Genomic DNA, 22993 nt, shown 5'->3' on the forward strand with positions numbered 1-22993 from the left:
GCAAAGATGGCCTGGGCGCTGGGGATGGCTCCTTGGCCTCTGCCCCAGGCGCTAGAGTGGCTCTGGTTGCAACAGAGCAACGCCCCGGAGGGGCAGAGCATCGCCCCCTGGTGGGCGTGCCAGGTGGATCCTGGTCGGGCGCATGCGGGAGTCTGTCTGACTGTCTCTCCCCGTTTCCAGCTTTAGAAAAATACAAAAAAAAAAAGTATATATTAGATACTACTGATGAAATAAAAAGAAGTTTAAACAGTGTCAAAAATCTCTCGGGGAAGGGAAAAATAAACCCACCAAAATTATCAGCAGATCCCTGCAGCAAAAACATGCATATCCATAGAGGCTGAATATTCCAACAGGAGGGGGCATAGAAGCATGGAGGAGGGAGACCCTTGGGGAGGAAAGTCACGGGTAAGGTACCCTGTGAAGGGGGCTCTAACAGAGCAATGAGATGAGGGAGACAAGGAAGACTTCACCTTGAAGATAACCGCGTGGGAGTTAGGATACGAAGCATCATGGCCACAGGGAAACAGCGAGCGGGGGCTGTATCCACTGTAGTAGGTGCCTGTTTACATGAACAGGAACAAGCTTCGGTCCTCAATAAATAGACCACACAGGTATTAGACCTTTAAGAAGAAAAAAAATACAATGTAAAAAAAGAAATCTTAGTAGGTACAAAAGATGCAGATAAATTCTGATGTCTGTTTAAACGATCATAACAAAATTTAAAAGGAAAATAGAAAACAGTAATCTGTAGCCTGAGACCCAAACCGGATCAAGTTACCACAAAGAAAGGAAACTGTAGGGCAAGGTTTCTCGTGACTAGAGATGTAAACATTTCAGTAACATACTAGCAAGCTGAAACCAGCAACTTATAAAAAGGATTGCACACCATGACCAAATGGGTTATATCCCAGGAAAGGAAATTTGGTTTAATGTATAAAAAAGCAATGTCATAGACTCATGTTAATAGAATAAAGGAAGTGAGGGGGAGAGAATGATGATTTCAGTGGATGCAAGATAAGCATTTGACAAAAATTCAAAATCCTCTTGTGATGAAACACTCAACAAGCTAGAATTAGGAAAAAACTTCCCCAACCTGATAAAAAAAACACTTGTGAATAACTGATAGCTAATACCGTACTTAATGCCAAAATACTGACAACAGTCTCTTTAAAATCAGGGATAACCCGAGGATCTGCGTTTTTACTGTATATATTACACATTGTATTGGAGACTTTTAACCAAGGCAGTTAGGCAAGGAAAATAATGACACCCAGACGGGGAAGAAAGAAGTTAAATTATCTTTATTCACGAGATGACAAGATGTTGTCTGTAAAAAATCTTAAGGGACACGCATGCACACACGCATGCACACACACACACACACACACACACGCTGTTATAAGTAACAAATGAGTTCAGCAACTTTGGAAGGTACAGCGTCTTTGCAAAAAATCATTTGCATTTCTATACACCAGCCCTGAACAATGTAGAGATGAAATTAAGAAGTGATTCCATTTACAGTAGTTTATGAAAAGTGTAAGATACTGAGGAATCAATTTAACAAAAGGAGTATAAGACGTGTCCACTGAGAACCACCAAACACAATCCAGAGGAATTAAAGAAGACCTGTGTCCATGGAAAGATACGCCGTGTCCATGGGTTGGAAGATGGAATATCGTTAGTAGCACGGCCACACTTCTCAAGTTGATCTGTCAAAATCCCAACTGTTTTTATTGCAGAAATGGACATGCTGTTTCTAAAATGAATATGCATTTTTAATGAAAAAGAAACGAAGCTCATGGACACGGACCACAGTGTGATGACTGCTGGGGGTAGGGGGTGAAGGAGGTTATAAGGGGATAAATGGTGATGGAAGGAGACTTGACTTGAGGGTGAACACACAACACAGGGCACAGATGATGTGTTGCAGAACTGTGCACCTGAAACCTGTGAATTTTGTTGACCAGTGTCACCCCCAATAAAGTCAATGAAAAAGAAAAATAAATTAATTGTAAAAATAAATCATAAATCAATAAACAAAATTTATGTGAAAATGTTAGGGATGTAGACTAGCTAAAACAATCTTGTTTTAAAAGACTTACATATATTTGTTTTAAAACATACTGGAAAGCCACATAAAAAAAATATGGCGGTACTCTCGTAAGGATCAACAGCAGATCAATGGAACAGAATTGAGAGTTCAGAAATAAACCTGTACAGCTATGGTCCACTCGTTTTTGACAAGAGTGCTGAGACCGTTCAATGGAAGAAAATAGTCTTTTCAACAATGGGATAGCCACATGCAGAAGAACCAAGTTGCTGTCTTATCTCAATGTGAATCCACTCAATGTGAATCAACAACCTGCATACAAGAGCTAAAACGATAAAACTCTTAAAAGAAAACGTACGGGTAAATTGTTGTGACTTTGTATCAGGTAACTGTTTTTTTTTACCTAGAACATCAAAATCACAAGCAACCACAGGAGGGAAAAATGGTAAATTAGACTGCATCAAACTTAAAAACTTCTGTGCCTCAAAGGGTGCAATCAAGAAATTGAGAGGAGAGCCCACCTCATGGGAGAAACTATTTACAAATCATAGATTTAATGAAAGTCTAGTATCTGGGGTGTATAAGGAACTCTCACAACGCAAAAAATAAAATAAAATAAAGAAGAGACAAAAAAGTTAATCTTCAAATGGCCAAAGAATTTGAATAACATTTGTCCAACAAAATACAAAAGGCCAATAAACATAAGAAAAAGTACTCAACATCATTAATTACAAGGGAAATGCAAATCAAAACCACAGTGAGAAATCACTTTACACCCCCTAGGAGGACTACATTTATTTAAAAAATAAAAAAGGAGGAAAAACATTAATATTACAATGTGGAAAAATTGGAGCCTTCATACATTATTAGTAGAAGCATAAAATCATGTAACCTCTGTGGAGAACAGTTTGGTAATTTCCTCTAAAAGTTACGTGTAAACTTATTCAGTAATTAATTTAAGCATATGATACAGTAATTCCACTCCGGGTATATATTCCCGAGAAAGTAGAAATATATGCTGTACGGAAACTTGTACACGATGCCCACAGCAACATTATTCATAAGCCAAAGAGTGGGAACACCCCAAAAGGGTTCCTCACCTGGTGGTGCATAGACACACAGAGGTGGTGCATCAAACAGCGGAGTATTGCTCAGCAGTGAAGTGGAATGAAATGCTGATCCCACTGCAGCGTGCAGAAAACATGCGTTATACGTAACCCTTTGAGCAGTACAAACGTGCATGTACGTCCTTATGCTTCCTGACCATCCAGAGTACAATCGTAACAAAAATTTTTATTTTAAAAACATGTAAGGCAACATTAAAAAAGGCCAATGTATGTTCTTCTTGTCTCCATAAATTGGTTATCAAACAAACATGGTTTTAAGTTAATAAAGCTGTAACTGGAACTAATTTTATTTTTTGAAAGAAAAAAAAACCCACTCCCAGGGGTCAGCGAGCATGAAAAGAAACCTCACCACTCAGAGTTGAGTGAAAGACGGACATATAAAGCTACTTGGATTCCAGAACAGGCAAATTCAAGTAACGGTTAACAGAGGCTGGAGGTTGGCAGAACAGCAAATGACCGCTAATAAGTATGAGTCTCCTTTTATTTTTAAAGACAAAATAAGAGATTTAGAGACGTGTTAGGTTCACCGCAACATGGAGAGGGAGGTGGAGAAGTTTCCCCTCCAGGCCTCACCCGCCCCCACACACAGAGCCTCCCCGGTTAGCAGCGTCCATTGACATCGTGCACCTGCGTTGACGAGTCCTGATGAGGTTTCTCTCCTAGGGCAGTGAGACTGCTCTGGAATCGGATCGTGGGTGACAGATGCACTACCAGTCTTTCTGAAAAGTGAATTTTATCTCAGTGTCTGCTGTTCGTTTAAACAATGTTGAGAACCTTGTAAAAAGAGAGAGAGAGAGAGAGAAGGAAAAGGTGTGAGCTGGCCATTGATACATGCATGTGACCTAACAACCTGCCTCACGTTGAAGACGTTTCAGCAGCAGGTCTGTACAGGACCGCGTAGCCTCGCTGGAGCGCGGTTGATGCGTAAGCCAGAGTTGCCTCAAGATCGTTGCCCTCGGGATTCTTCACAGTGCATCTGACTGGGGGTGGGGGGTAGATTCACCTGCTGAAATTTAAATGATAGCGCTGGAAAGAATTTGGGAAGGTGTCCCGGGGGCAAATGCAGCAGCGTGGGCAGAGTCGGTGTAGTTGTTTGTATGGAAAATAAAGCAGTTTAAGTCATAAACACAAATACAAGAGTAAACTCTGTGTTTCATGTACCGGCAACTGGAAACGTATGTTTGCCCTGCCCTGTACCGGTTCTGTTTTGTGAGGAAGCTGCCCACGGTGTGGCTTAGCTGGAAACGTGAGCGACTCCCTGTTTTAAATGGACATAAGGGAAGCAGGGCTTCCTGGGGGTGTTCCCGCCTTCGCTTTTCTTTGAACAGAGCTGTGCTCCCTGTAAGACAGTGGTGATTGAAGATCGGACACTGTGTTTGTCCAGCCCTGACAGTGGGACTTAGAAAGCAAGGATATTTTTTAGGCGGCATGAAGTTACCCCACTCTCCCCAGTCACCCCGTGAGCATACCCGGGCTCTTGCTGGCCACATTTCCGGGTAGACTAGCTGGCTCCAGCCAGGTCAGGACTGGGTGGGAAACGTCTGAGCTGAGGGCTAAGACCCACATCTGGGACGCTTCCCTCCACGTGCCCAAGTCCACGCCGTGAGGAGAGCGGTCTTTCCGGATTCTCCACTGTCTCGGGAAACATGTCAGCCGTCGGCCGTCTCCCACATGCAGCCTCTGATCTTGGATGTGCTTTGCAATTCTGTTCTGGTGCAGCAGGACCTATCACAGTGGCCTTCTTACTTCTGTAAACAGAATAAATACAGTTGTGGTAAACCGTTATCTCTGAATGCCGATGGCCTGTTGTCACGGCAACAGAGAGCCAGACACTCCCAGGACGTGGGACTCCTGTGGACTCCCTGAATTCTAGAAAAGGCTCAGAAGAGTGGGCTTTCTTCTGCTGCTTCTCTTCTGCTGCTGAAATTCAAGTGCGGCCGTGCCTTGCCCGACTTGACCATTGGGTTCTGTTGGGTTTCCACGGTCACTGTTCTTTCTCCGGGTTGCTACACTCGAAGGCTGCATGTCCACTTCGGTCCCCTCCGATCACGGGCTTTCTGCATCCCTTCCCTTCACCTTCCTGGATGGAGCGGCGGCTTTGATTTGGGTGTTCAGAACTCCAGGAGGCCGAGGAGGCTGTCAAATCATCCGCCATGCCTCAAGCACCAGTGCCCTGATGTGGACCAGCAGTGCCTGTCCATTGATCAAATGTGAATGATCCCCTGTTAGGGGCAGAGAGCAGAGGGCTAAGTGCCGGGTGAAGTGTGAACACGGGCTGCCCAGGGGAGTGGAGAGGCCACTCACAAAGGAGAATGTCACCAGCATGTCCTTATCAAGCAAAAAATAAGAGAAGTCATGGGCAGGGTTTGGTTCCAAGTCTGTTGCTTTGGGACAGCAGCTGAATTGCTGACCTGCAGCCTGGGGGCAGACCCAGGGCGGGTGTGGCTTTCCTGTTTAGCCTCAACGCTGGGGAGTCCTGGTGATCTTAACACCTGGGCGGGCTTGCTCCGTCATGGGTCCCTTTCCACAGCACCAGGCTTCCCATCCCGCCTTGCTTCTGTGGTGTTAGGACCGCTTAGAGATTGCATTGTTGTTTGTTATTTTTTTTAAAAAAATAATCCTTTTTCAAGTGCTACCTGTTGTCCCTAGTCTTGAGCTCTGGTTTATCAAAACACTGATAAATGTCCTAACTTGCTACTTGCCCCCCAAAAAAACCTATCCTGGACTCACTGGGTTCTGTCTTCTGGTGAAAATATTTCCAGGGACATGTGGGTCCCCTCTCCATGTTGGTTCGAAGCAGTGGGGAGGATGCCTTGTTGATGCCTCAGGACCCCAAAGGGCTTTGTGATGATCATTCTGAGTCACAGCTCCCTTGCTCTGTGCTTCAGTCTAATTACCGCCAGTTACACACAATTGATGTCTTTGAAGAGCAAATTAAAAGGGTTGAAGGCAGTCTTCACTCCACACGGATTACCCAAATGAGGATTACCCAAATGAGAACGTGTCCTTTTCAAGTCTGCCATTCATGTCTCCCTTGCTAGCCTGGGCTCTTTCCTAAATTTCTCTTTGGTATAATAGACTCCAAGTTACCATATATATATATATATATTAACCATATATATATTAACCATATATATACACACACACACACACACACATACATATATATATATATATATATATTTTTTTTTTTTTCCCCTGATAATAAAAGGGAGCGTACGCTAGGTCACACAGCATACACCTGTTAGGGGCCATTAAATTCTGATGAAAAGAACTCTTGTCGTCTCCAATGCCACAGTTATTGTTGCAGGAGCTGGGAGATGAGAAGGCTCATATTTGCATTAAAACAACCCTGACATTTGGCTTTTATAGATTTCTCTCATTAGAGACTGAGTGATGGGGGGGTGGTTGTGATGGGAGAATGCTTTCAGGTTGGGCATATGTAAATGAAAAGCCGTGGGTCTTGGAAAGTCATAGGGAAGGTAGATTGAGGGAGGTTAAGGCCGCACAGAGGTGATCAAGAATCTATGACTCACTGGTCTTCCGGGGTAGGAATGTTAACACAGAGATTATTTTTAGGGAATTGAAATGTCATCACTGTTTTATTTTGGTCAGATGTCTGCAACTGTGTTGCGAGCTGTCTGCTTGTCGTTGTTTTAAAAAGTTTGCAGTTTCCAACTGGACTCAATAGACTTTATGGAGAAGAGAAATCTTGCTAAGTGGCAGTTTACAGCTCATCAGTCAGATTCTCTCAGAATATAGTATCGGAGCCCTGGCTGGCTGGCTAAGCAGTAAGAGCATCAGCCCAGCATGTGGAAGTCCCGGGTTCGATTCCTGGCCAAGGCACACAGGACAAGCACCCATCTGCTTCTCCACCCCTCCCCTTCTCCTTCCTCTCTGTCTCTCTCTTCCCCTCCCGCCTCCAAGGCTCCATTGGAGCAAAGTTGGCCGAGGTGCTAAGGACGGCTCCATGGCCTCCACCTCAGGCACTAGAATGTCTCCGGCCGCAATGGAGCAACACCCCAGATGGACAGAGCATCGCCCCCTGATGGGCATGCCAGGTAGATTCCGGTCAGGCGCATGCAGGGGTCCGTCTGTCTGCCTCCTCGCTTCTCACTTCAGGAAGAAAAGAAAAGAAAAAAGAAAAGAAAAGAAAAGAGAAAAGATAGTATGGGGCACACAAGTGGGAAACTTCACCAAGTGTTCTGAGTTCATAGTGGATTCAAAACAAGATGAAATGGCTCTATGGGAGGGGGGGGGGCTACATTATAATTACATTTGAAAGAGTATCCCCTCACTTAAGAATTGTTACCGCTAGTGAATGTAGCTTGTTCTGTAATAATATGGTCATGGATTTTCAAAATGGCATTTTAGGTTCAGAGCAAAATTGAATGGAAGGGTCGATGTTTTCCATATAAACTTCTGCCCCCAAGACCCACACAGCCCCCCCCCCCCAAGTATCAACATCGCCCACCCAAGTGGTACATTTGTTTCAATGAATGAACCTACTTTTTTTAAAATTTAGGATTAATTTTTTTTTTCTGAAGTGAGAAGTGGGGAGGCAGAGAGAGACTCCCACATGCGCCCAACCAGGATCCACCCGGCATGCCCACCAGGGGGGATGCTCTGCCCATCTGGGCCATTGCTCCATTGCGGCCAGAGCCATTCTAGCGCCTGAGGTGGAGGCCATGGAGCCGTCCTCAGTGCCCGGGGCAACTTTGCTCCAGTGGAGCCTTGGCTGCGGGAGAGGAAGAGAGAGATAGAGAGAAAGGAGAGGAGGAGGGGTGGAGAAGCAGATGGGCACTTCTCCTGTGTGCCCTGGCTGGGAATCAAACCTGGGACTTCCACATGCCAGGCCAACGCTCTACTGCTGAGCCAATAGGGTTAAATTTAATGGGGTGACTTTGATCCATAAGATCACATGGGTTTCACAGTGGAAGAGTCTGGGACGCCCCGCGCTGGGTTTGAGATCGCAGTCTAATGGCTCCCACTGTCTGTAACAAGGTGTCAATTGTAGCTATTTTTAGAAGCTGATGACAGTCTTGAGTCATCTTATCAATGGAAGGGGGAAAAGGACATATATGTACTCATAAAAACTGGGATACATTTCATGAAGTTCATGTACTGGGTCAACCCATCCATGAACCACTTTGGGCATGGACTTGCACCTTTGTCTAAAACCCAGATGTTATATACAACAAATTCGTTAAAGAGCTTTAGTCTGCGAGTTACAGAACGCCTAACTCCAGTAATTCAAATTGCCGATGCTGGTTGTCATTTCGCCTAGCAAGAAGTCCAGACATAAGCTGTCCCAGGGTGACTCAGTGGCTCAAAATTTACCTCTTTCTCCTGCCACCTTCTCCGTGGTGGTGGCCATGGGTACAGTCATAGGACACATCATCTTTCGTATAATCACAGGAAGAAAGAGAACCTCAGAATTCCCCTCGTGTGTTTCCATCCTTCCCTGAAAACAGCTGCGTATTGGCTATAACAAATAATACGGCAGGCCACCCTTAGCTGTTGAGGGTGATCGAGACAGAAGGTTCTAGAGGAATCCACCCGTACCACCTTGGAAGAGTGCCCACGTCTGCCCCAAGGCACAGGACCCCTTGATTTACGAAATACTCCAGGAATGCGGACTGCTTTCCTTGCTTTGGAACAGAAAGATTGCACCACCGTCTAAAGGGAAACATCTGAAAAGAGGCAGTTCTGACAGAGTCTTATAAAAGAGAGAATTAATTTACACTGCTACTCACCTTATATTTAGTAGCAAACTTCCAGAGCAGCGAGAAGCAGGTTCCCAGGGGTATCTTCACCGTCTCTCTTTTGACTTCCCAGCATTAGTTCTGGAAGGATTGTGAGGTGCGTCCTGCTTACCTACTGAATCCTCACCCTAAAGAGCCCACTTATCTAGAGGACAGCAGAGGCTGTTTATTATTCATGGGTGCATTAAGACTGTAAGCAAAGGCAAGTGAGCCTACATGTTTTTCCCATAAAAGGGCACTTTTTCAAAGCAGCGCTACATTATGCATCGCATCTTAAAAAGCTTAGTTGTTATACGAACCATGAAAGAGTAAATCTCATCCAGAGCCCTGGTTTTTCCCGGAGTCTATTACCCGGTTTCAACGAGAGCCTCTTGGAAAATTCTAAGTGAGTGTTGGGAGACTCGCAACCGTCTGGTACGAGAGGCCGGCTGGTCTGGTTGTTTTTATTTTTAGGGACACTCTGACCTGTCAGGAGGAGCCAAAGATGTCAATTCAGGGGTCTAGGTTGGGTTAGCAGATCAGGGTCAGGAACAAAGAAGTCGATGATATGATAATAAAAGTGGAGACCTGAAGAGAAGTTGAACAGAACGGATTGGGCAGGTCAGGGAAGCAAGAGAGATTAGATTCCAGGCTGGAACTGCCCACCTGCTCTCTTGGCGGCAGAACTTGCACTGTACGCCCCTGCTTGAACCACTGTGATCACTTGGGAAGAAGTCACAGAGAGGTGCATGTTTTTTTGATTATTTCATCATCTCCCAACCCCCAAATAGACTCAGTGCTTTTATGTGAAGTATTAAAGATTACCGGAAATGAGGTAAAGTGATGCTTAGCAGAACCTCAGATTTAATCCATCTAGTTGTGATTTCGTGACACACACAAATTTTTTTTAAACTTAGCAAATGTGTGGTGCAAATATGTGGTTAGTGCATTTTCAGAGGATGTCCTCTAACGTTGTGGGTTCATTGGAAGTGAGAGAAAGGGTCTTGAGGGGTGTGGCAGGTACAAAAAATGTCTCCTGGACAATTCCGTGTCCTAATGCCTGGACCTGGGTCTGTTACCTTGTGTAGCAAGAAAAGGGTCATCGCAGAAGTGGGTACCATAAGCATTTTGAGGTAGGGGGTTTTCCTGGACCTTCCAGCAGGTCCTGCGTGGAATCATGTGTCTTTTATTTTTTTATAAGTGAGAGGAGGGTAGGTAGAGAGACAGACTCCCATGTGTGCCCCAACCGGATCCACCCCGCAACCCCCATCTGGGGACGATGCTAGAACCAATGGAGTCATGACTGTGAGAGGAGGAGAGAGAGAGAAGGGGGAGGGGGAGGGGGAGAGAAGCAGATGTTCACTTCTCCTGTGTGCCCTGACTGGGAATTGAACCTGAGATGTCCGCACACTGGGCTAGTGCTCTACCACTGAGCCAGCTGGCCAGCACTGACCACACGTGTCTTCATAAGGATGAGACAAAGGGAGATGAGGTTTGACACAGACAGAGGGAAGAAGGTGCTACCTGCATTAAACAGATAAAACTCCAAAATACCCAGTGCCCACTTGAACCTCACTCAGACAGCTGGGGCTCCTCCTGACCATCACAGGCATGTGGAGAGTAAATACCTAAAGGAATACGTTCCTGTACGTACCCTGCTGCCCCGAGATGGCATTGAATAAAGGCAGAATGAGTGATTTATTATATAATACAGTTGAGAACCTTCCTAGACATTCCTTTCTATCCATCTTTGGGGGGGGGGTATTTTTCCAAAATGAGAAGCGGGGAGGCAGTCAGACAGACTCCCACATGCGCCCGACTGGGATCCACTCGGCATGCCCACCAGGGGGCGATGCTCTGCCCATCTGGGGCGTCGCTCTGTTGCATCCAGAGCCATTTTAGCGCCTGAGGCAGAGGCCATAGAGCCATCCAGCGCCCAACTTTGCTCCAATGGAGCCTTGGCTGTGGGAGGGGAAGAGAGAGACAGAGAGGAAGAAGAGGAGGAAGGATGGAGAAGCAGATGGGCACTTCTCCTGTGTGCCCTGACCAGGAATCGAACCTGGAACTTCCACACACTGGGCTGATGCCTTACAGCTGAGCCAACTGGCCAGGGCCTCTAGCCATCTTTTGATGGCTCCCCCCAACCCATGGCTCATAAATCAGTATAGAAATAAGACCTGAGAGGTATGACAACTGAGATATTGCAAGTGGGGATACATTAGACGGTGTCACTTTACTGAACCGTGGTCCTCTCACTGCCACTCATGATGGTTTAATTAAAATACATCACGCTGGGCTTTTGTTCGGCATGAGTTTGTGGAAGTTGTCTCACCGTGTGTACTGTTTCTGAAGGGCAGTCAGAATGTTTAACGCTTGCTCCTTTTTTACCAAAACACATAAAAAATAAGAAGTATCCCTGCCTCATTTTTTACTTTGGTTTGTTTGTTTTTTTTCTAGCGGAAGATAACAGTCTGTCTCAGAAGAAGAAAGTCACGGTGGAAGACCTCACCAGTGACGAGTTCAAAGTTCACGACCCTGAGGCAAAGTGGATAAGCGGTGAGTCCCCTTCCAGCTCCTGGCCACTTTTGGGCAGCTTGTCATTCCCAGTGCTCTGTGTGGTCCCCTTTGGCCATGGACATAGCTAGCTCCATGGAGCTCTCGCTGTGATAAATCGCACTATCGTTCTAAGAAAATAGGTTAGCCACTGACATGGGACTGCGCCTTCCTGAGAAACGGGTCCTCTGCATCACCTTCCGGAATCTTTGTGCATCCCTCGGAGATGGGAGATGTTGCTAAGCAACCAGCAGGGGGTTGGGGGAGAGACACAGATGAGCTACCCTTCCTTCCCTGGGTTCTTCTTGTCCATTGTACCGCCTGGCACTGGGTAAAGGGGTTGAGGGGTTGAAAGATTGTTCTAGAATGTCTCCTTGCACTGCAGGACGTAACCGCTTTTCTCCCGTTGTGTCTGGGAGGGTTGGCTCTGCAGGAAGAGTCACTGGAGACCACTCGTCCAGCCTCAGTGGCTGCTGTGCGGCGTGTTTCAGCCTCAGTGGGACACACTGGAAAAGTCACTCTCGGATCAAGGGACCCTTTGTCAGGAAATGCTAGAGGTCTCGTTCCAATGCTGGCTCTTGCAGTCAGTGAAGTGCAGAGAGGTTCAGCAACTTTTCTGTGGTCACAGGGCTGATCAGGGGCCCAGAGATGGCTGCGAGCCTACCTCCTGCTTAGTGTGCTTCCCACAACTGTCCTGTCTGTTCTGTGTCCTGGGGAGTCGGCCCCCCTGCACGGGGCGTCTGATGCTGCAGTTCCTGGCGACACCTCGGGATGACACATAGTCTCGGTGAGCATCTCACAAAGGCAGCCTGGGTCAGCCCCTGGAAATGGTCTGATAAGCCCCATGCACTGCGCTCTGAGCAAGTTGGAGACACCGGCAGTCTTCAGGGGACCTGCCATCCCTCCCCATTGTCTTTAGGATGCAGGTAAGGAGGGATTAGCTGGTCTGCTAACTCTGAGCAGGGCTTGGCATCCTCACTTCTCTCTCTTTCTCTCTCCCTCTCCTCCCCCCCAAGGCGTGTTCCCCATCAGTGAGTCCGCGTTGGAAGACCACGGGTCTGGATCCAGAATCCCGCCTATCTGTGTTATTTACGCTCCTTTCCATTCATTCCGCCACTTGTGAGCAGTTAGCCCTCCGCGCCTCTCCCGCGAGAGACGGGAGAGACTGTAAAATTGGAGGAAATTGCTTCCTTTGAGTGTAGGGAAGTGTCAGCTGGCGGGTTGACCCCAGGAAAGTGTGTGCTGTAGAAGATAAAATTGCGGATGGGGCACAGGGCTCGCCACAAATCCCACATCTGGTCCTCTGCCTTCGCCTTGCTTTCTCCGCCCCTCTTTTCTTATTCTGAAACACCAGATGGGCGTTTGAATAACCCTCCTGGGGTTAGGTGGCTAGGTGGGGAGTGGAAGGAGTCCACCTGTGAAGTGGTCGTTCGGAGTGTTTTTGCGGCTGTTTGAAGGCCACATTTTTTCTAATCAAAGCCACTATGCCTTAAAATTGTCAGGACTAAGCAAGTTCTCCAGGGTCATTTGTGCAGCCCTGGAGCAATTGGCAACAGTGAACCACAGAACGACGCCCAGGAAAGACAGGTTTCAAAGAGGGAAAACGTTCTCCATGGCACCATGAGTCGGCGCGAGCGTGATAGCCATCATTTGAAGTCATGGCATCACATGCACGCTGAGGAGCATCCCTGCGCCGTGTCAGAGCCCTCTGGAAGGAGCCGGGTGGGATTAGAGAGCACGTTGGTGCAAGCCAGCCATGTGTTTCCCTCTCTTCTGTTGTCCTCACGATTCCCCTCTTTGCTCAGGAGCAGAGGAGCCCCGTTGTCTGGCATGAGGAGGCGGGTTCTGAATCTTTGAATTGCTGTCCCTTTGGCAAGTGCTCCTCTGTCTCCCTGGCAAATAGGACCTCCGTCTCTGTTGAACCAAATGCAGATGTCGGCCAGGAGTGGCATCCTATTGCTATGTGCTTATCTGCCTTATGAGGGGACAGGCTTATTTGCCCCCTTTCGGATATAGGGAAATACACATGTATTGCATGTATCCATGTATGTATGTGTTTTGTCTTCTTGAGAAGGGGAGCTCAGGTGAGAGTTACATGTTACTTTTCTTCCTCGGTGCGATCGACATCTTCCAGGATGTCCTAAGGTTGTTGCAGGCCGCCTTTGGCGTAGAAGATAAAATTGCGAATGGGGCACAGGGTTCGCCACAAATCCCACATCTGGTTCTCTGCCTTTGCTTTCTCTGCCCCTCTTTTGTTATTCTGAAACACCAGATGGGTGTTTGAATAACCCTCGTGGTGTTAGGTGGGGGTGGGGTGGGAAGGAGTCCGCCTGTGAAGTGGACTCCCGCCTTGGCTCTTTAGGTCTTTTTCTGGAGACCCCTCTTATGACACATACATAGCTCCTCCGGTCTTCCCATCCAGCGGGGCTGACAAGAAAGTTATGAGTGAGGCCGGACACAGCCCTACAGCAGGTCTTCCTTCTCTATCCATGGGCAGGCAGGTGATCCACCTGACAGCTCTGCCTGGGGCATTGAGAATACTGCCCAGCAGCCCTGGCTGGTTGGCTTAGTGGTAAGAGCATTGGCCCAGCATGTCGATGTCCTGGTTTTTCAATTCTCAGTCAGGGCACACAGGAGAGGCGACCATCTGCTTCTTCACCCTTCCCCTTCCCCTTCTCTTTTTTTCTCGTTCTCTCCTCTCTTCTCGTGGCCATGGCTCAGTTGGTTTGAGGGCATCGGCCCTGGGTGCTGAAGATGACTCTAAAGAGCATCAGCCCCAGACGGGGGTTACCGGGTGGATCCGGGTCAGGGCGCATGTGAGAGTCTCTCTGTCTTCTCTCCTCTCACTTGGAAAAGAAAGGAAAAAGAAAAGAGTACCAACCGCCACCCCCATTAGCCCACATACCAGGACTCACAAAACCTCATTTTATTTGACATTTATGCCAATTAAGAGAGATGTTACTGAAGCCCCACTTTCCTGGGCCTGTGGAGAGCCCAAGGGTATCTCCGGGGTCTCTTACTATAGAACGGTCTTTCTGAAGCAGAGTGGGAAGTCCCATTAATTAGACACAGCGTCCTCTAAGGTGGTGACCCTCACATGAGCCTGACACTATCGTTTATTGTTTCAATTAAATTAGCCCCGTGGAATGCTTAACCGCAGCGACCTACGAGGGGCTAATTATCATTGACGTCTTCTCGAACATCAATAGCCTTCTTAATTAATTTTTTTTTTTAAAAAGCATCGCTTGGTCTCTTTCATTGTTGAGAACGATCCTAGACAACCCGGTGATCCTGTACACCCACGGCATGTCTGATTTTCTGTCTACATGTTGGGTTACATCTGTGTCTTGCCCTTTGATGGTGCACTTCTCGAGGCCGCAATCGTGTTACAGTGACTGCTCCGTTTTCCTTGTAGACCTGAGTGCCCGGGTACGTCATTAGGCCTCCCTAACCAACTGAATGAATGATTCAGCAATCCGGCAAATCAGCGTTCATGGAAGAGGACTTAGGGTGACCAAGTTTTCCAGCTGATGGGAGGCTAGCCAGGTTCTTTATTTGTTGGAACTCTTGACATTTTAGGAACGTATATATACATTTATCATGATTAATACGTATCTGATTTCATTTTCCTGTGGTGATAGGGAAGATGGTGAGGAGAGTTCTGACACTAGATTTGTTCACACTCATAATTTTTTTTTAAGTGAAAGGCAGGGAGATAGAGAGACAGACTCCCTCATGCACCCCAACCAGAATCCACCTGGCAGCCCCCATCTGGGGATGATGCTTAAATCTGCTGAGCTATTTTTAGCACCTGAGGCATATGCTCAGAACAATCAAGCCACTGGCTGTGGGAGGGAAGAGGGGGGAGGGGAGAAGCAGATGGTCACTTCTTCTGTGTGCCCTGACTGGGAATCGAACCCGGGACTTCTACACACCGGGCCGACGCTCTACCACTGAGCCAACTGGCCAGGGCCACCAGAGTGATTGACAACCTTCTTTATATAGAGGCAAGCCAGGGATTGCTTCACATTGAGCAACATGTGTCACGGGCCTGAATCAGCCATTCAGTTGGGTAGGGGAGGGTCTTTCCTATAAGGAGCCCTGGACTTCTCCAAGGAGTTGTGTGGTGCGAGATGAGCCACCTGGGCGCCACCTCACGGGGCCCCACGTCCCTTAAATGGAGAGACTGAGACCCGGGGAGGCTAGTCCATCCAAGTTCATACATCAGCCTCATGGTTCCCAGTCCAGTGTTTTTCCCACCATTCTGTCTCCAATAGACTAATCGATTTCACTCTTTCATCCATTTCTGTCAATAATTGGAAAAGGGTATAAAAAAGAAAAATAAGACATCTTCCTCACCCTCAGGGGGCGATATTGTAATAAATAGTTAAATGACCTCAGGGACCATGAGGATGTTGCCAGGACACAGGAGCATCAGCTTCTTGCTTTGGGAGATCAGGGAGGGTCCCTGGGAAGTGACGTTTGAATCAGGTAGGGCTCTGTCAAGTAGAATGTTTGGGCTCTGTAAGGGAGCAGGGAGTTTTGTTAACCACGCAGGAAGAAAAAATAACAACAATAGAAGCTAGGAAAGGAATTGAGGCAAATATAGGAATGGGTCCGAACGTTGGGAATACTGGGGGGAAGGGTAGGAGTCGAGGCCGTGGTGTGGGTCAGGGTCGGACCTTGAAGACCCTGCTGCAGACGACTCCCATGTGGTCCTCGAGGGGCGAGACCGACTCTGGCTTATTCCTCGGGTCCATGTGGACGGAGGGTAGACCCGGGCTAGGAAAGGACCTACATCTGTTCTTTTTCAGATTTTTCTTTTTCAATTACAGTCAGTGTTCAATCATTGATTAGTTCCGGGTGTGCAGAGTAGCACAGTGGTTAGACACCTACGGCCTGAGGGAGGGATCCCCCGCCCCCACCGATAATTCGAGTACCCACCCGACACCGTTTATACTTATTACATTATTATGGACTGTATTCCCTGGGCTGCACATCACACCCCCGTGACTGTTCTGAAGCTGCCAACCTGGTTCTTCTCCATCCCTCCCCCGGCTGGGTGGTGTGTTCTGAGGAGCCCCGTTCCTCGTGCAGAGCTGTTTGCAGGGGACAGAAGGGGACTTGAGCAAGGCCGCTCCTGCTAATAAGATGGGAATCCAACAGAGATGTGAGTCAGGCACACACACCTTTGAACGCAGAAAGGGCAAGATAAGAGAAAAATCACCAAACATCGGGCTCAGCGGAGCAGCAACAAGGGACCGTGGGCGCGGCGTTCCGTTGACCCTGTGAGAGCACATGTCTCACCGCTATGACTGAACAGTTATTCCTAGGACATGACTTACCAGCCGGAGTCTTAAAATTCTCCTAAGGAAGGCTTTGTGAAGGTTTAACATCACAGGTATCCCGTCTTAATTGTTCACGAGGTACAGAAGATGGGTTGTTCAGCATTTCTCTGCCAGGGATAAACACTGGAAAGCTTAATACAATATATTTCAGGAAGAAAAAAAAAAGCCAACATAAGTGGACCTCTTCGACGTGCTGACTAGCATCCCTTTTCCGAGAGTCGAGCCGCTCTGCGCGTCCCTGTCTGCAAGGAATGAATTAATTTTTGAAAAGTGGCAGGACAATGTTACGAACATGAAAGCTCTGAGAATTCATTTAACATAATTAACTTGACCCAAAAAAGGGGGATGAGGACGGAAGGAGACTAGAGATGGAAGGTTTTTACTGTATGAGGACGTGTCATTACCCAGGTGTATTACGTACGCATTTATCCCGGGATCTTCAGCACTTTTACTGGAGGGTGATTCTTTGAGCACAGGGGATGATATGCCCACCTGGGTAGACCCAACAAAGAAGGTGAGTTCCCTTAGATTCATGGCAACACTGGGGGTCTTTGACCATATTATAAGCTTTGTGAGGGGGGCTCTTTCAGAAAAACCAGGAAAGGTCCCATGGAGACCGGATACCCCTTACCATCCCCTAGTACTTTGAGGCAACAGGATGGGCTGTTGCCTCCTCTTACGTCAACTCCAGAGGGCACAGGGAGGCAGGTGATGGGGCTTCTTCCCTTACGCTTCCAAACTGAGACACGCACTCGTGACACCCAATTGCCTTTAAACACCCAATGCACGTCACCCCGCCATGATTCTAGATAAGGAACTTTTGGAATATATTTTCATCGTTGAACCTGTAGGATTACATTTTCAAAGACTATATATAAAAGGTGTCCCGGCCAATAGCTCAGTGGGTTAGAGCATCGTCCCAAAATGCAGAGGTGGCTGGTTTGATCCCCGGTCGGGGCACCTACAGGAGCAGCATGAGGTTTCTGTCTCCCTCTCCCTCTTTCTCCCCCTCTCCTCATCAACCTCCCCCCCCTAGACTGGGATTAAAATCCGGTGCTCCTAATTGGTGGATCATCAGTGATATGAACAGTAAAATGTTAACATTTCGGAACAGTCCCTGCTGGCCAACACCGACGAACACAGAACTGTGTCGTCCTCCGTCGCTATTATTTTTAATTAGCTTTAGAAGCCTCAGTTGTGCTTAGAGGAGTGTTGAAGCAGCGCCCCCTTGTGTTGAAGGATGCACATCACAACGATGGTGGGTGCTCCTGTTCGTCTTGTCCAGAGAATTGATTGGTTGATTGTAAGGTCAGCGGGCGAAGAGATTGATTGCTCCCATGGCCGACGTCTCCATGGGATCTACCACATGCCTGCGGCACATGGGCAGAGGCAGAGACAGATGCCATCTGGCTTGTTAATGGGGGGCGTGCGATTTCCTGATCGCTGAATTATTTATTATTCATTTGCGTGTTCACAGGGGATGTTACCTTGGGTGTAAATTTAGCCGCCGACATATTAATTCACATATTAATATGTGATGTTACCTTGAGTGTAAATTTAGTCGCCTCCCAGTTATAATAACATTAGCGACGTGACACAGGATCGTTGGAGCAGGAACGGTGCTTTCTGCCAAAAGCCAAGAGCCTCAACGATTTGATTTCTTTCTTTCTTTCTTTTTTTAATGTAGTCAGGTGCGATGTGAAAGAAGAGAGATGGAATCCAGAAATAGCTAAGTCAAAGGGTCCACTGACGGGACCTCATTTGTATGATGTATGACTGTCGTCTGGTCCTTCTTTCTTTTCCGTCCAACAGATCATTAACAGCCCCAAAACCTCAAGACCATGTGGCTGAGCATGACCATGCAACACGGCATCTGGAAAGAGCCTCTCTAAATGACACATACCTAAGTTTATCTTTTCAAGTGTAGGTAGGTTTCAGTTAAAAGATGACACAGCAAAGGGAGAATACATAGCATTAATTTTTGTGTGTGTGTACTGTGGGACTCTATGAAAATTGGATGAGTTTTTGGAACCTGAAGTTTGTGGGGTTAACCCCTGGCCCCTGCCCACACTTGTACCTGGGGACGTGCAGTCCAAGGGAACATGTGAAAAGAGACTGCAGTTTGGGAGACTAGGAGCCATAAATGTTTGGTGAATAGAATGGGATTGAAAACCCATGGCATTCTGTCATCACAGAGTCAGAAACCAGAGAACGGTCCCTTGCTGACCAAGAATGTGTGCTTTTTTTTTTTTTTTGTATTTTTCTGAAGCTGGAAACGGGGAGAGACAGACTCCCGCATGCCCCGACCGGGATCCACCCGGCACGCCCACCAGGGGCGACGCTCTGCCCACCAGGGGGCGATGCTCTGCCCCTCCAGGGCGTCGCTCTACCGCGACCAGAGCCACTCTAGCACCTGGGGCAGAGGCCAAGGAGCCATCCCCAGCGCCCGGGCCATCTTTGTTCCAATGGAGCCTCGGCTGCGGGAGGGGAAGAGAGAGACAGAGAGGAAGGAGGGGGGGTGGAGAAGCAAATGGGCGCTTCTCCTATGTGCCCTGGCCGGGAATCGAACCCCCCACACGCCAGGCCGACGCTCTACAGCTGAGCCAACTGGCCAGGGCCGATTTCCTGACTTTTAATGTCCCTTTTCCTCCTGGCTGGTGGCTCAGTGGATAGAATGTTGGCCTAGTGTATGGACATCTTGGGTTCAGTTCCCAGTGAGGGAACTAAAAAGAAGTTCAGGGCACAGTAAAGAAGCAACTATCTGCTTCTCCTTCTCTCCCTCTTCCCTCCCACAGCCAGTGGCTCAAATTGGTTTGAGCATGGCCCTAGGTACTAAGGATGGCTTGGTCAGCCTCAGGCACTAAAAATAGCTCAGTACTTGAACATTGGCCCCAGATGATATTGCTTGGTGGATCCTGGGGCAGATGAGGTAGTCCACCTCACTATCTCCCCTCCTCTCACTTAAAAATAAATAAGTAGATAGATAGATAAATAGATAGATAGATAGATAGATAGATAGATAATGATAATAATAATGTCCATTTTCATGTTGGGGTCTCATCCAGGTTATCATGTTATACTCAGTCCTCAAGTCTCCTGAGGCTCCTCTTGCTGTGAAAATTTCTCAGATGTTCCTGGTTTTGATGACCTTCATAGGAGTCCAAGTCAGGTGTTTTGGGGATTGTTGGTTGGGTCTCTGGAAACCTGTTCTTAAACCACATCTGTATTCGTAAGAGAGATTGGTCAGCCATGTTCCTGTGCTGTCTCTGTGTCTGGGTGAAACTGGCCCCACAGAATGAGCCCAGCAGGGTTCCCTTCTCTTCTGTGTTTTGTCATCATTTCTTCAGCTGTAACCTCTGCCCTTTCCCCTTTCACCCCTCCTTGTGTGCTCCTGTGACGCGTCTGTCATCATGCCCGGTGCCCACTGGTCTCTGAAACTCTTGTTTTCCTCCCTGCTCCTCAGATGGGATGATCTCAGTTATAATCAAGTTCCCTGTGTCTTCCTTGCTGCCTGATCAAATATTATTTTTTGCACCCTTGAATGACTTATTTCAATTACTGGGCGTTCAACTCCAGATTTTCTGTTGGGCTCATTTTCAGTCATTTTTGTTTCTTTATTGATATTTTCTATTCAGTGACACATCACTTCCTCTCTCTCCCTTTCTCTCTCTCTCTTTTTTTCTTAGTTTTTGAGACATGGTGTTGTTTAGTTCTTTAAACATATAACTAATTTATTTCTTTTCTCTTTTTAAAAAAATTTTATTGCATTTATTGGGGTGACGTAGGTGAATAAAATTACATAGGTTTCAGGTGTCCAATTCTATAATACACCATCTATACATTGTATTGTGTATTCACCACCCCAAATAAAGTCTCCTTTCATCACCACTTGTCCCCCTTCCTCCCACGTCCACCTCCCCCTCCCCTACTCCCTCCTGCAGTCCCCACACTGTTGTCTTTGTCTAGGAGGTTTTATTCTTTGCTTAATCCCTTCACCTTTTCAACCAGCCCCCGAACCCCCTCTTCTCTGACAGCTGTCGTTCTGTTTTCCATCTATGAGTCAGTTTCTATTTCGTTCATTAGATTCCACATAGGAGTGAAATTATAAGGTACCTGTCTTTCTCTGACTGCCTCATTTCACTTATCTAATAGCTCATTCCAGAGTCCTCTTCCACCTGACCAGGTGGTGGCGCAGTGGACGGAGCATAGTGTTGGGATGTGGAGGACCCAGGTTTGAAACCCTGAGGTCACCGATTTGAGCGCAGGCTCATCCGGCTTGAGCATGGGATCATAGACATGACCCCATGGTTGCTGGCTCAAAGCCCAAGATCTCTGGCTTGAGCAAGGGGTCACTCGGTCTGCTCTAGCCCCCGATCAAGGCACATATGAGAAGCAATCAATGAACAACTAAGGAGTCGCAACAAAGAATTGATGCTTCTCATCTCTTTCCCTTCCTGTCTGTCCCTCTTTCTGACTCTCTCTCTGTCTTTGTCAAAAAAATAAAAATGAATAATAATAAAGAGTCTTCTTCCTAACATGTCTAATGTCTGAACTGCCCCAGGAACCGTTTTATTAACTGCTGAGTTTTTTTGTTTTTCTTTCCACATATGGACCAACCGTCTTCTTTCTCTGCGTGTCCCATGGTTTTGGTTAAATACTGTATATTTTTCCATAATCCCGTGGGGTGACTCTGGAAATCAAATCATCTTTCTCCTTAGTGCTTATTGCTGCCTGTTGTTTGTTGCTGTTTGTGTGTCTAATGGCCTCCTGAACTAATTTAATAAAGTCTGCCTTCTTTTCGCGGGCAGCCACAGAAGTCTCTACTGGGTTAGCTTAGTGGCTCTAGAATTATGAGACAGAGATGATTTCCTTAAGTTCCTGGAACCCATAAAGCTCCCAGTCTTTGCCAGCAAGCCCTGCATGCATTTCTGGGCACAGTCGCAGCACGCAGCATGCAGGGGACAGCCCTGCTGGGTCTTTGTTTCCTGCTCTCTGGAGTCTCAAGGTCAGCCAGAGGGGAGAGAAATCAGGGCATTCTCCCAAATACCCTAGGCTGCATGCAGACGCTCCGCATGTGAACACAACCTTGTGGAGTCTCAGTAATATGTCCAAGTTTTCCAAAACTCTCCCGGGCATCTTGTTCCCTAGCTTTCCCTGGTAGGTTGGTTTTTGTCTTTTCTTTTTTGGTCAACGTTTCATTTACTGCAACCTTTATCACCTCAGGCAGTTGCTGTTTTAAACAATTGTCACGGATTGTGTTTGACAAACGCCCCAGGGAAAAGGCTTTTGTGGTGAGCAAGTCCTGAGTCAATCAAATGATGACAAGCCCTGCTGGAGTGTGAGTTTCCAAGAAACTGTCAGACAGATGAAGGAATGGCAGTCCCACAGAATGGAGGCTCCGGGAGATCTATAAAGCTGTTCTGTCCCCTCAGTAGCTTCTGCACTGGTGGATTTAATGACTACCCTGATTGCAAAGCTGTGTTGCTTTTTAAGACCACCAAGGAACAGGGGAGAGAAGATGCAAATGTGACAAGTCACAGCCACACAGTAGCTGACCTGAGCGAGATTCAGCCTTTCTTTCTTTCCTTTTTTTAAAAAATATAAATGCACCTCAGGGCCCTGGTTATCTCAGTGGTAGAATGTCAGCCAGGCCTGTGGAAGTCCTTGGTTCAGTTCCTGGTCAGGGCACACAGGAGAAACATCCATCCGCTTCTCCACCCTTCCCCTTCTGCGTACGCGCTCTCTCTCTCTCTCTCTCTCTCTTCCCCTCCCACAGCCAAGGTTCCATTGGAGCAAAGTTGGCCCCGGGCACTGAGGATGGCTCCATTGCCTCTGCCTCAGGTGCTAGAATGGCCCCAGATGGGCAGAGCATTGCCCCCTGGTGGGCATGCTGGGTGGCCGGTTGGGCGCATGTGGGAGTCTGTCTGACTGCCTCCCTGCTTCTCACTTCGGAAAAATACAAAAAGAAAAAGAAAAGCCAGTCTGAATCTTGCTTCCCAGCTTGGGACTATTTGCCACGACCCCCTTTTTTTTTTTTTTTTTTTTTTTTTTGTATTTTTTTTTTTTCTGAAGCTGGAAACGGGGAGAGACAGTCAGACTGACTCCCGCATGCGCCCGACCGGGATCCACCCGGCACACCCACCAGGGGCGATGCTCTGCCCCTCCGGGGCG

General features: G+C 47.4%; 1 protein-coding gene across 5 annotated transcripts in view; it reads left to right on the plus strand.

Annotated features, from left to right (window-relative positions):
- DPP6 (dipeptidyl peptidase like 6) overlaps positions 1–22993 on the plus strand; it is a 573115-nt gene that overhangs the window by 384427 nt on the left and 165695 nt on the right. For all 5 annotated transcript variants that reach the window (XM_066385521.1, XM_066385524.1, XM_066385520.1 and 2 more), the window contains exon 3: positions 11379–11477. In XM_066385521.1, the coding sequence (XP_066241618.1) occupies positions 11379–11477 (99 nt within the window). The remainder of the gene's footprint in view (positions 1–11378; positions 11478–22993) is intronic.

This window comes from Saccopteryx leptura, chromosome 5 (assembly GCF_036850995.1).
Source record: "Saccopteryx leptura isolate mSacLep1 chromosome 5, mSacLep1_pri_phased_curated, whole genome shotgun sequence".
NCBI lineage: Eukaryota > Metazoa > Chordata > Mammalia > Chiroptera > Emballonuridae > Saccopteryx > Saccopteryx leptura.